Source organism: Hyaena hyaena, unplaced genomic scaffold (assembly GCF_003009895.1).
Source record: "Hyaena hyaena isolate Hyena2069 unplaced genomic scaffold, ASM300989v1 scaffold_47, whole genome shotgun sequence".
Taxonomy (NCBI): Eukaryota; Metazoa; Chordata; class Mammalia; order Carnivora; family Hyaenidae; genus Hyaena; species Hyaena hyaena.
Genome location: NW_024080679.1, coordinates 2,890,332 through 2,902,739, shown reverse-complemented (window position 1 = coordinate 2,902,739; position 12,408 = coordinate 2,890,332). Strand labels below are relative to the sequence as shown.

Below are 12,408 nucleotides of genomic sequence, written 5' to 3'. Positions count from 1 at the left end.
CCCCCCCACATCCATCAGTCCTCAGTTTTTGTCAGCATTCAAGAGTCTCTCATGGTTTGCCTCTCTCCCTTTCCCCCACCATTTCCGCCCTTCTTCTCCCCCTTGGTCCTCCCTCAAGTTCCTCCTAATCCTCCTATACGTGCAAACATATGGTATTTGTCCTTCTCTGCCTGACTTATTTCGCTCAGCATAACACCCTCAAGGTCCATCCATGTTGCTACACATCAAATGGCCTATAATTCTTAAGAGCTTCTCCGTAGATCCATGTGTTATTGCTTAGTTTTCCTCAGAGCTGTGCACACTTCGGTGTGTACATATGTGTGTGTGTGCGCACGCATGTGTATTTTTATTGCTATCATTTTTTTTTTATGTTCTCATTTTTTGAGAGAGAAAGGGAGAGCGTGAGTGGGGGAGGGGCACAGAGAGGGAGACAGAAGATCTGAAGTGGGCTCTGTGCTGACAGCTGATAGCAGCAAGCCTGCTGTGAGCCCGATGCAGGGCTTGAACTCACATACTGTGAGATATCAGCTGAACCAAAGTCAGATGCTCAACCAACTGAGTCGCCCAGGTGCCCCTATTACTGTTATTTTTGAAATCTAAGTGTCTGCTAGTTTGGGGACCCAGTCTTCTTATCCACTCCGGCCACCCCACCCCCCACCAGAGAAGCACGGAGACAGAGGTTCTTTTTTTTTTTTTTTTTAAGTTTGCTTATTAATTTAGAGAGAGTGAGCAGGGGAGGGGCAGAGAGAGAGGGAGACAGAATCCGAAGCAGGCTCCAGGCTCTGAGCTATCAGCACAGAGCCCAATGTGAGGCTCGAACCCATGAACCTTGAGATCATGACCTGAGCCGAGATCAGGAGCGGGGCGCTAACCTACTGAGCCCCCAGGTGCCCCGAGGCAGAGTTCTTAACAGCTGCTCCAGGGACTGAGCTGATCAGATGTTTCTCCTTTTTTTGAAACACGACAAAACGACAAAACGGACATCTGTTCCCAGCTGGTTTAGGCCAAGTGAAGAAGTGGGGGGCTGACCTGCATAACTGAACCTGCTTGGTATTTGGAACGGAATTGCAGTGAGAAAATATTTTTCTTTTATAAGCAGTTCACATTCAAGTGGGATGGATAGAAGTGGAAGGCAGAAGGTCGGTTGAGGATAAAGAGATGTGATTTCCTTCTTTCTCCCACTCCCTTTCTTGTCCTTTTCTTTCTTTCTGTGGCTGGGAAGTCTGGTGGGGACCCCGGGGAATACTGAAGGTGAGAAGGTACTGGTGGTGGAGAAGGAGCTGAAGGTGTGCAGACTAGAACGGGGGAAGTGTGGGCGGCCAGGAGAAAGCAAGTCCCATGTGTGTCTTTGAAGACTTCTAAAATCCAGGGGTGCTAGATTCCTTTTCTAGGAGCAACAAATGGAATGTGGAATGTGAAACACCGCTTAATATTAACATGTTATAAGAATGTTATTGAGAAAGGGGGGAGAGAGAGAGAGAGAGAGAGAAAATGAGCAGGGGAGGGGCAGAGAGAGCGGTGAATGAGGATCCAGAGCAGGCTGTGAGCTGCCAGCACAGAACCCCATGCGGGCGGGGCTCAAACTCACGAACCATGAGATCAAGACATGAGCCAGAGTCTGTCGCTCAACTGACTGAGGCCCCCAGGCGCCCCAGAACATTTTATATTTGAAGGAAAGGTAAGGGAGTTAGAAATATGTGTTAGACTCATTACTCTGTTGAATTAGTTCTTTAAAAAGGGCTTCCATGTCCAGACAGTGCTAGAAAATAGTGACAAATGTGGTCTCCCCAAAAGAATGACAGACCTTGTATTATTACAGTTGTTCTATGCAAAGTTTGTATAATACCTGCAAGGTGGTCAGTGTATGCTAGGATCATTATGATTTTAGAGTTTATTGGTTTTCAGGAAAGAGAATATTAGTTTCTCCATTTAAATGGGAAATCTGGCGTGTTTTCACCACCCAGACTGCCGTTGTGTATCCATCTTGGAGGCAGAACCCAGGCTGGGTCAGGCGCATGTAGGCACAGCCCTGGGGATGAGCTGAACTTAGCCTTCACCGGGACGGTGACACCTGAGCCTTTCACGCTGCCATTCGCTGGTTTAAAATTGGGAAACAGCTCCGCAAAGAACAGTTTCTTTTATCGGAAAGTGTAAGAAGGATGAGGAAGGGGGGGGAAGGTTTGTCTCAAGCCTTTTTTTTGACTTGATAACTTGATAACTCCCAAAGACGAGATAGCTTTCTGTAATTTTAAGGCTTTGGTAGGAAAGGAAATGTTTAGTCTGTGTCCGAGGAGAGAATCAAGTGATCACGTGACAGACCCGAGTTCTTTCAATTTCCGCTTTTGTAAACAGGCCTCGCGTTCTCCCCACAGATATTTTCAAGGTCTCTGGGTAAAGGGACATTCTACATGAAGCACAGATGCTGTTAGTGAATTACAGGTTATTGATATGGGGTTTCGTTTTAAATTAAAAGACTATTAGTGCCTTTGAAGGAAGATATGTTTTATAGAGAGCAAATGAAATGAAAGACATTGTTATAATAACGAAAGCTAATGCTGTCTGATAGTCAAGCTGTGCAGGGGAAGAGGAGCTCAAGTCAGTCCTCTGTCTATTACTTTTCTTTTTTAAAAGATCATTTATTTTGAGAGAGAGAGAGAGAGCGCACGAGCGAGCTGGGGAGGGGCAGAGGGGAGAGAGAGAATCCCAAGGCTCCGTGCTATCAGCAGAGCCCAACTTAGGGCTTGATCTCACAATTGAGATCATGACCGGAGCCCAGATTAAGAGTCTGGATGCTAACCCCGTGAGCCACCCGGGTGCCCCTATTACCTTTTAAAAGAGAATACTGAAGTTTATTTTTGTGATGTTTTCAAAACAGCGGTACTTCGGAATTGGGATGAAAAATGGACAGAGCTTTCAAATATAAACATCGCTCTTTGTACCCGACGTAAGTGGGACGTGAAGAGGGAGTGAAACATTTTCTTGCCCCCGAGTGGAAAGTCTGCTCTTGCCTTTCTGAGTGCGGGAAGGGAACGGGTAATAGGACAGTGTGATTGTGGGTCTGGAAAACATTTCTGTGAACCACAAAAGAAGTGTGAAGTTACAGAGAGCGGGATTCATTACACGGTTCTACAACCCCGCAGCGGTGAGGCCACCGCAGGGTGAGCTTGGGTTTCAGAGCCCGCTGGGCTCTGCTCTCGTGCTTTCGCGCCCTCGACCTTCACGTTCCTTCAAGTGAACCGGGAGGGCCGACTCCTGGGTTTTGGGGCCACTGCTGATTCCTTCTTACCTCTTCAGAATATCCCGTTATCTTACCCTCAAGTTCACCCTCTTCCCACAAGAGAAGGTGTCAGACTGAAGTGACACGGGGACAGGGGAGCAGGGTGTGTGGCCACATGACTGCCGAGAAGGAGTTGCTGCTGACCCAGGAATGTCTTCTCGGCCCCTGGGCTTCCTCTCTGGGGTTTTCCAAACCTCACCTCTGCTTTAGTTGGGCAGGGAGGAAGAGATACGGGCAGCGAGGGGGCGGGTACTGCCCTACTGTGTCAGGCACGTCCCTGTCGTGCAAACCGGAGAGGAAGATGTGAAGATCCATTTACTCCTCTTCCAAGGATTCCTAAGTACCTGCCTGTTACACTGCGGATCCAAGCGGTCATTTGCTCGACAAACTTTGTTTCACGCAAGACCTTCTATCATTTCTTGTGGTCGCGTGTCCTGGGCCTGCCACCCAGGGGTGTTTGAATGGCCTCTTATGTTCTTTGTTCCTGATCCGACTGCTCTCTGGGATGGACTGATGTGGAACTGGGTGATGTCTTTCGTTCACCCAAGTTACAGGAGGGGGGCACGTGCCATAAACCCTGTGTCACTGTAAAAAGGGGGGTGGAGAGACCAAGGCGGAGCCCAGCTACCCCTGGGGAGGTCTAGAGCCTGGATCCAAGCTTTAGATAAGTGGTGACTTACAAAAACTGTTCAGGGACGCCTGCGGGGCTCAGTTAAGCGTCCGACTTGGGCTCAGGTCATGATCTTGTGGTCCATGAGTTTGAGCCCCGCGTCAGGCTCTGTGCTGACAGCTGAGAGCCCGGAGCCTGCTTCGGATTCTGTGTTGCCCTCTCTCTCTGCCCCTTCCCTGCTTGTGCCCTCCCTCTCTCTCAAAAATAAACATTAAAAAAATTAAAAAACAAAACAGTTTTCAGACCCTTCCAGCGCTGGCGGGAGTTGGGCGGTAGCTCACAATTCTGTGTCTTGAGTTCTCTACGAACGTCCATCTACAAATGTGGTAAAGATGGACCACAGCATGATTTGATTGCGAGTTTTGATCTGCCCCTGCAGTTTGCTGCTTGAAAATAAAAGTAGTGACGTTCAGGGATTATTCCTCAGTGGGTGGACTCTTACGTGGGTATTAATCTGGCAGATGGAGTTTCCATTTCGTATACTTTGCAGTTTAAATGTCCAATTTCATTCTCAACAGAAAATCATAATCACAAACTTGCCCTGGGTACAACTGGTCATGGATATTTTCACAGCAATATCAGCTTAGAACTGTTGGTGTTTTCTTTCCTCCACACCTTGTATCTGGGCTGTGGTTTGATGCTGGGGACATTATTCCCTGTCTGGTCCCACCAGGCCCCTGTCTCAGAGAGTGGTGGCCCTGGGGTGTTTTCTCTGGGCTAAAGCAAACCATCTAGGGAAAAGTACATGGGATGTTTTTAGTTCTGCCTTAACGGAGATGTGATTTGTTCCTTAACTCATTCCTGTTGAACCGTGCTTGTTGATTTCATTTTTATTTTTATTTTTTCAAATTTTTATTTAAATTCTAGTGAGTTAACATACACTGCGATACTGGTCTCAGGAAAATTCTGTGATTCATCACTTAACATTCAACACCCAAAGCTCATCACAGCAAGTGCTCTCCTTAATGCCCATCACCCAATTTCGTCTTTTTTTCTTTTTTAAAGTGTTTTTAATTTTTATTTTTGAGAGAGAAAGAGCAAGTACGAGGGGGGAGGAGCTGTGCTGACAGCTCAGAGCCTGACGCGGGGCTCAAACCCACAGACACTGAGATCATGACCGGAACCTGAGTTGGACCTTTAACCGACTGAGCCCCCCAGGTGCCCCCAGATTTCGTCTTTAATAGTAGTTTTTCCCATCCAAATCATTAGAAGTGTTGGGATGTGTCCCACAGTGAGGAGGGTGGCTCAGTGCCTGTGGATGGATTTGTGGTTTATGTGAGTTTTCACGCGGATGTAGAAATCCTGTCTGGACCCCTGTACACGTATTTTTGTTAGGAATGCGTGATCTTTTACAGATCATACCCCACCCCCAAAGTCATTAAACACTTTAGTAAAACGTGGAAGACAATCTCTCACTGATTTAAAGCAGGTTTAAATGAGGAACAACAGTGAGTTTTGAGAAGGAAAGAGTCTAGGAACGTGTATCTACAAATCAAGCTGATTCTTCCGTTGAATGTTGCCTAAAACTAGCCGTAACCCTCTTCCCTTCTACATTGGTTTCTTGTTTCCTCTTTTCCCTCTCTTCCTGGCTGCCTGCCTCCCTCCACTGCAGGAGGAAGGAATAGACCCATAGAGATGCCCTCCCTTCCCGAGGGCCCCGCAGCTGGTGGGGGACGGCGCTAGGTCTGGGCCCCGCCTCCCAATAGGAGTCCCGTGGGCCAGCCCTGACTTTGTGGTGTGCTAGTCATGCGGCCCTTACGGGGTAACGTGAGTGAGACCAAGTCATCTTCAGTCAGCTGACAGGCTGGCAGGAATGAAGAGACAAATGTGTGCACACTTGTATACACACGCCGTGCCGCCTACCGGAAGCTACCTAGAAACCGTGCGCTGGGGTCCCAGAGCCGGGCGGGAGAGGGCTCTCTCTTCCAGTGGAGTCACGTCTGATCTTCCCAATCACGTGTCCTCTGCAGGTGGGGCAAAGGGTGTCCTTTGAAGGCCCCAAGCGTTTCACGGGTTTGGAATCCTTCATCTGTCGTAATGGCGGTCACTGTCCGTTTTCCGAAAGCTCTGTCCTCCTCCTGCCCGGGGACGTGCCCCGCCCCGCTCTAGCCGCGGCGCAGGGGGGGCGGCCTCCCTCCCCCCGGGCCCTGCCGCGCCGACAGCCGTGTCGTGGCAGGGCTGTCCTCAGCCGCCACAGCCACGTGCCAGCCCACTGTGCCGGGTGAGTGGCAGCCAGGAAATGGCCGTGTTACCTTAGCCGCTAAAAGCGGTGAAGCAGAGAGGGAGACGGAGGGGACGCCATGCTCTTCTACCAGGAGAGTATTTTTTCCCTAACACAATAGAGAAAAGTGGGATTCAGTAACAAATGATGGAATGAGCCCCGTAGGATTTTTTTGTTTTTAAACCTCAACATTATGTGATGGGTTGGGATGCTTCTTTGTTTTGTGGGCGAATTGAAATCAGTAATTATTATTATTTTTTCGATTGTCATATATTCCTTTTCATGCGAGAGGCCAAACGTGGCAGTGACTGTAATAGTGCTGATTTTGCCAGGAGAATCGAATGGTACAGAGACCGAAATAGGTTTGCAAACAGCTTTTTGTGGAAACGGTCTGATGAACGCAGTGGTGAATGGCAAGCTTTCTGGGTGTTGCACCGAAGGCTACTTTTCGTGCCGTGCCAGTTCCAATCAGCTTCCTTCCTGTTAGAGAGTTGTCCTTCGGGGGGTGCTCTCTAGCATTTTGGTGAAATTAGTTTGAAGCTGTAATCATCAAGGCTTTACACACGTTCTCTGGACGTTTGTTCACTGAGTCCCCTCGTAAGAAGGTAGTTATCAGCCTGCTCTTTTCTTGGTCCTCATCACCGTGTTTGTGAAACCCTGTGGGGCTGTTTATCCCATCGTTACCGAGTTTTCATTGCTGACGGGATTATTTCTGTTCGTTTAACAGAACATCTGATCACATTCATGACCATGGGGGATATGAAGACCCCAGACTTCGATGACCTCCTGGCAGCATTTGACATCCCAGACATGGTCGATCCGAAAGCAGCCATCGAGTCTGTACACGAGGACCAGGAAAGCCACATCAAGCAGAACGCCCATGGCGACGAGGACTCGCACACGCCCTCCTCTTCCGACGTAGGTGTCAGCGTCATCGTGAAGAACGTGCGGAACATCGACTCCTCCGAGGGCGCCGAGAAGGAAGGCCACAGTGCCGCGGGCAACGGCCTGCACAATGGGTTTCTCTCCGCGCCCTCTCTCGACGGTTACAGCAAAGACGGATCCAAGTCCTTGAAAGGCGACGCGCCCGCCTCGGAGGTGACTTTAAAAGACTCCACGTTCAGCCAGTTTAGCCCCATCTCCAGTGCTGAGGAGTTCGACGACGACGAGAAGATAGAGGTGGACGACCCGCCTGACAAGGAAGACGTGCGCCCCGGCTTCCGGGCGCACGTGCTGCCGGGGCCGGCCGCCCCGCAGGGCTCCGACAAGCCCAAGGCGCTCGCAGGGGACAGTGCGAGCAAAACCGGGGTCTCTCCTTCAGGCAGCTCAGACAAAAGCAGAGCTGTTAAGCGAGAAACAGAAACAAATTCCATAAATCTGAGCGTTTACGAGCCTTTCAAAGCCAGAAAAGCAGAGGATAAGCTGAAGGAAAACTCCGAAAAGGTGCTTGAAAACAGGGCCCACGACGGCAAGCTGAGCGCCGAGAAGAGCGAGCCCAGCCTCGGCAGCGTGGCGCCGTCGCGGTCAAAGCCATCATCCAAGCTGTCCTCCTGTATCGCTGCAATAGCAGCACTTAGTGCTAAAAAGGCGGCCTCCGACTCCTGCAAGGAACCGGTGGCCGAGTCGCGGGGGCCCTCTCCGTTACCCAAAGAGGCAAGTGATAGCCCCAGAGCTGTGGAGAAGTCTCCTGAATCCCAGAGCCTCATCGACGGGACAAAGAAAGTGTCCCTGAAGCAGCCAGACAGCCCCAGGAGCATCTCCAGCGAGAACAGCAGCAAGGGGTCGCCGTCCTCTCCCGCGGGGTCGACACCAGCAATCCCCAAAGTCCGCATAAAAACCATCAAGACGTCTTCTGGGGAAATAAAGAGAACAGTGACGAGGGTGTTGCCAGAGGTCGATCTCGACTCTGGGAAGAAGCCTTCGGAGCAGGCAGGGTCCGTGATGGCATCTGTGACGTCTCTCCTGTCCTCTCCGGCCTCGGCTGCTGTCCTCTCCTCCCCGCCCAGAGCGCCTCTGCAGTCAGCGGTGGTCACCAACGCGGTCACCCCTGCAGAGCTGACCCCCAAACAGGTCACCATCAAGCCCGTGGCGACCGCCTTCCTTCCGGTGTCTGCCGTGAAGACGGCGGGCTCGCAAGTCATTAATCTGAAGCTCGCTAACAACACGACGGTCAAAGCCACGGTCATCTCGGCTGCATCCGTTCAGAGCGCCAGCAGCGCCATCATCAAAGCCGCCAACGCCATCCAGCAGCAAACCGTCGTGGTGCCGGCGTCCAGCCTGGCCAATGCCAAACTCGTGCCAAAGACTGTGCACCTCGCCAACCTTAACCTTCTGCCTCAGGGCGCCCAGGCCACCTCCGAGCTCCGCCAAGTGCTAACCAAACCTCAGCAGCAAATAAAGCAGGCAATAATCAATGCAGCGGCCTCGCAGCCGCCCAAAAAGGTGTCTCGGGTGCAGGTGGTCTCGTCCCTGCAGAGCTCCGTGGTGGAGGCTTTCAACAAGGTGCTGAGCAGCGTCAACCCAGTCCCAGTTTACATCCCCAACCTCAGTCCCCCTGCCAGCGCAGGCATCACGTTGCCGACCCGCGGGTACAAGTGCTTGGAGTGCGGCGACTCCTTCGCCCTGGAGAAGAGCCTGACCCAGCACTACGACCGGCGCAGCGTGCGCATCGAAGTAACGTGTAACCACTGTACCAAGAACCTCGTTTTTTACAACAAGTGCAGTCTCCTTTCCCACGCCCGCGGGCATAAGGAAAAGGGGGTTGTGATGCAGTGCTCCCACTTGATTTTAAAGCCAGTCCCAGCTGATCAAATGATTGTCTCTCCGTCCAGCAATACTTCCACTTCGTCCTCCGTTCTTCCAAGCTCCGCCGGAGCCGGCGCGCACACTGTAGCGAAGATTCAGTCCGGCCTCACGGGGACAGTCATATCCGCTCCCTCCAGCGCACCCATCATTCCAGCGATGCCTCTGGATGAAGACCCGTCCAAGCTCTGTAGGCATAGTCTGAAATGTTTGGAGTGTAATGAAGCTTTCCAGGACGAGGCGTCGCTGGCCACGCACTTCCAGCAGGCTGCAGATGCGAGCGGACAAGTAGAGTATCCCTTCCATTTGGGTGTTTCGGTGACGAATCCGTAGACATGAGTGCTCTATACGATGATGCCCTTGATTTTCAGGGTGGGAACTCAGTTAAATGGGAGTGCGTGCATGTGTGCGTGTGCGCGCGTGTGCGTGTGTGAGTGCACGAGAGAAAGGGTTGTTTTCAGAGACTTGAACAGTGTTGAAATATGAGTCTCATTTTATAAACCACTTCTTCGGAAGATGATTTTTTTTTTTGACAGAAACTCAATGTACTAGTTGAGTTATGGCGACTTAGATGTGGGATAAGTGCGTTCTTAATTGTTGGGTCGTTGGTATACATGTGGGAGGTCTGAGATGTGGCCAATGATAGTATCGTGCCATTGTATCCGGTGTTCAAGTCAGGTTACATCACCACCGTTCCTGGTTATTAATGGCAATTTGGGGCTTGAAAAAAGAATTCCTGTTATTTATAATTACTGTCTTATACAGTTAAACAGACTTAATCGGTACCCACTTACATGGTGTGCCTGCTAGCCATAGTGGTGTTGGTCCAGAAGTATGTTCACAAGTCCTCAGGATGACGAATTTAACCTACAAATGGAGAACCGTCTCCATTTGAACAGAATGTCTTCGCGTTTCTTTGTAGCTTTTATTTTTAGCCTTACTCTCTTTTGGTGGTGAAGTGTAGGTTGATGTGGGTGAAATGCATGTCTCAGTGGACATCAGTGAGCCCTTTTATCTTCCATCATCGTCTTCTCTCCGTGAGCCACCATTTGGCTAGTAGACCGATCAGTATGCTTTACAGACAATGTGAGACTTATTTGGAACTAACTGGACGTGTTGAATGAACCAAATTCAAGCCAGACAGACTGTACGGTTTATTGTCCAAACCAGGAAACTCACGAAGTTGGAAGGGGCTGCTCGTTTGAGCTAATACTGGCTCGAACCTCAGTCTGCGAAGACCCAGCAGCGACCCGCTTTCCTCTATTCGCCTCTGTATCTTGTTGACTGGGAGGTTGACGCTGTGGTCCGGATGTCTGATAGAGCTGCTGGGATCAGTTTCCTCAAGGGCCACTGCTGAGTTAAGTTCTTTGGAGGATTTGAGTTGGGGGAACAGAAGATCAAGAATACCTTGATGAATTTTTTCCTTTGGATTTTCAGTTGGGTGGAGATGGAAACCTTAGAGAGTTTTGAGAGCATTCTTGCAGCATCGGATGTTAGATTTCCTTGGCCCGGACAGTGGAGCACTCGGTAGAGTGGCTGGCTTGTTCAGGAAGGCGGCGTGACATAGCCCTTCTCGCGTGTTCTGGTGACACACTTGGGTTCTTTCTGGGTGCCCTCGGACCTTGTCACTGCTTCATCAGAAAGGCCGTATTTCTTCCCATCTTAAAAGGTTGTAGTTTTTAAAAAAACCCATTTCTTTCGTTCTGTTTGTTCTCTTGCCTTGTTTCTACGTCCGCTGGTGCTCTGTGTGGGGGCTGGGTGAGTGCCGGATTCACAGGGCTCTTCCCCTCACGTCTCGCCTAGCTCGTGTGCGTGGGTCAGGATCTGGCACTTTGAGCTGCCCTCTCATCGTCTGTTCTCTTTGGGATCTTTCTTTTCTGGGAAGGGGCAAGGACGTGGGCTGAGGTGTAGAACTTCTTCTGTGTATTCCCCTAGTTTTTGTTCTGTATTGACCGTTCAGGCCCAACAGCCAAACTAGGGTCAAACTGGGGTGGACATTTCCCTCAGGGAAGGAGATTAACATCTTCTCTCGTGTGTGTGTGTGTGTGTGTGTGTGTGTGTATGTGCACGCACGCGTGGTTGCTTTGCCTCGACTCTGGCGTTTCGCTGGGACAAGCGTATAGTGTAGCTCACCTGTTTTACCTGAAATACTTAGGAATGAGTCATGGCAGAGGAACATTAATCTAGGGCCAAATATACACTGAGCCGAACATTCCCCTTACCCCCCATGTCCCCCACTGCACTGTCTTTTCTTCCCCCCCCCCCCGCCCTGCCTGGCCACGTGTCCACCCAGTTTGTATTTATGCTCCGAAACCTCGGCTGCCTGCACCATAAACGTGTCCGTGGCCTACGCCTCCTGTTCTCGTTTCCTCTTCTCTTACTGGAGTCCGTGCCCAGAACTGCCCCCTCTTAATTCCCCGTGTTCCCCCACCAGGCCAGAGGGGGGTTCTCTGCAGACCCAGCAGGCAGCCTTGACCCTTGCTCAGCGCGGTGGTCCGCGGGAACGCTGCCGCTTCATCAGCACTCGGTGTAATGAAGCCAACGCCGAGTCTCCTCCATGGCCCAGGGTGTTGGTAGGACCCACGTGGCTGTTCTGTGCGAGCCCCCAGTGCAGCGGAAACCGGGAGGGGTCCCCACCCACGGCTGTGGGTGTGGTGTGGCATCGGGTGACGCCGGTGGGAGAGCTGGGGGCCGAAGCCAGGAAGAACCCAAGCGAGAAGAGGGAAAGTTCTTCATTTGATCTTGCCCGCTTTGCTCTTCACGAGACTCGTGGCCAGTTTACAACGTGGACTTCTGTCCAGTTGGGGAAAACAAGTCTGGCTGTGGGAACCGGCCCCTCCCTGAGAACGGCTCTTCAAACGTGTCTGCTAACCAAACGTCGAGGCTGAGCTAATGGCACCTCAAGTAGCAGTCTCTCTCCTAAACCCCGTCTCCTCCCTTTCCCACCACAGCCTGGTATTTAAACTTCTACCGAGAGAGTGGACTGCCTCCCCTTTGTCGGGACCCCCGTGGCCTCCCACGTTGGCTCTTCCTTCGGGAATGGGACTCTGGCGTGAGGTTAGCACTTTCCTGGGCAGGGTCCCCTCGGCCTGCAGGGCAGTCGTAGGTTGGGGACCTTCACAGCCGATTGCTGCATTGACCCTGCTGCTGCTGCTGATCTTGAAGGTTCAAGGGTGCGACTGTGGGCTGCCGCAGGACAGGCCCACTACCCCTCGCGCATGACCTGCGGCTCTTGACCAGGCTTAGAGGTGGGTGTACTACTTCGTGGGCAGCAGGAATGTTTCTCCTGCCCTCCCCCGCCTCCCCCCGCCCGCCTCTACGTACAGTTACCATGGTCATGTAAGAATTTTACCTGCTACCACTGCGGGGTTCTGTGTTGATGTTTTGGTCTTCTTTCTCAAATCACTGAATTTTTAAAATTAAACTTTTTTTTTTTTT

At 51.2% G+C, this 12,408-nt stretch overlaps 1 protein-coding gene across 10 annotated transcripts in view; it reads left to right on the top strand.

The window, feature by feature from the left end:
• The window catches only part of ZNF532 (zinc finger protein 532), a 107,139-nt gene that overhangs the window by 40,103 nt on the left and 54,628 nt on the right, over positions 1 to 12,408 (top strand). For all 10 annotated transcript variants that reach the window (XM_039230501.1, XM_039230502.1, XM_039230495.1 and 7 more), the window contains one exon: positions 6,896 to 9,258. In XM_039230501.1, coding sequence (XP_039086432.1) covers positions 6,913 to 9,258 — 2,346 coding nt within the window. In that variant the 5' untranslated portion in view covers positions 6,896 to 6,912. The remainder of the gene's footprint in view (positions 1 to 6,895; positions 9,259 to 12,408) is intronic.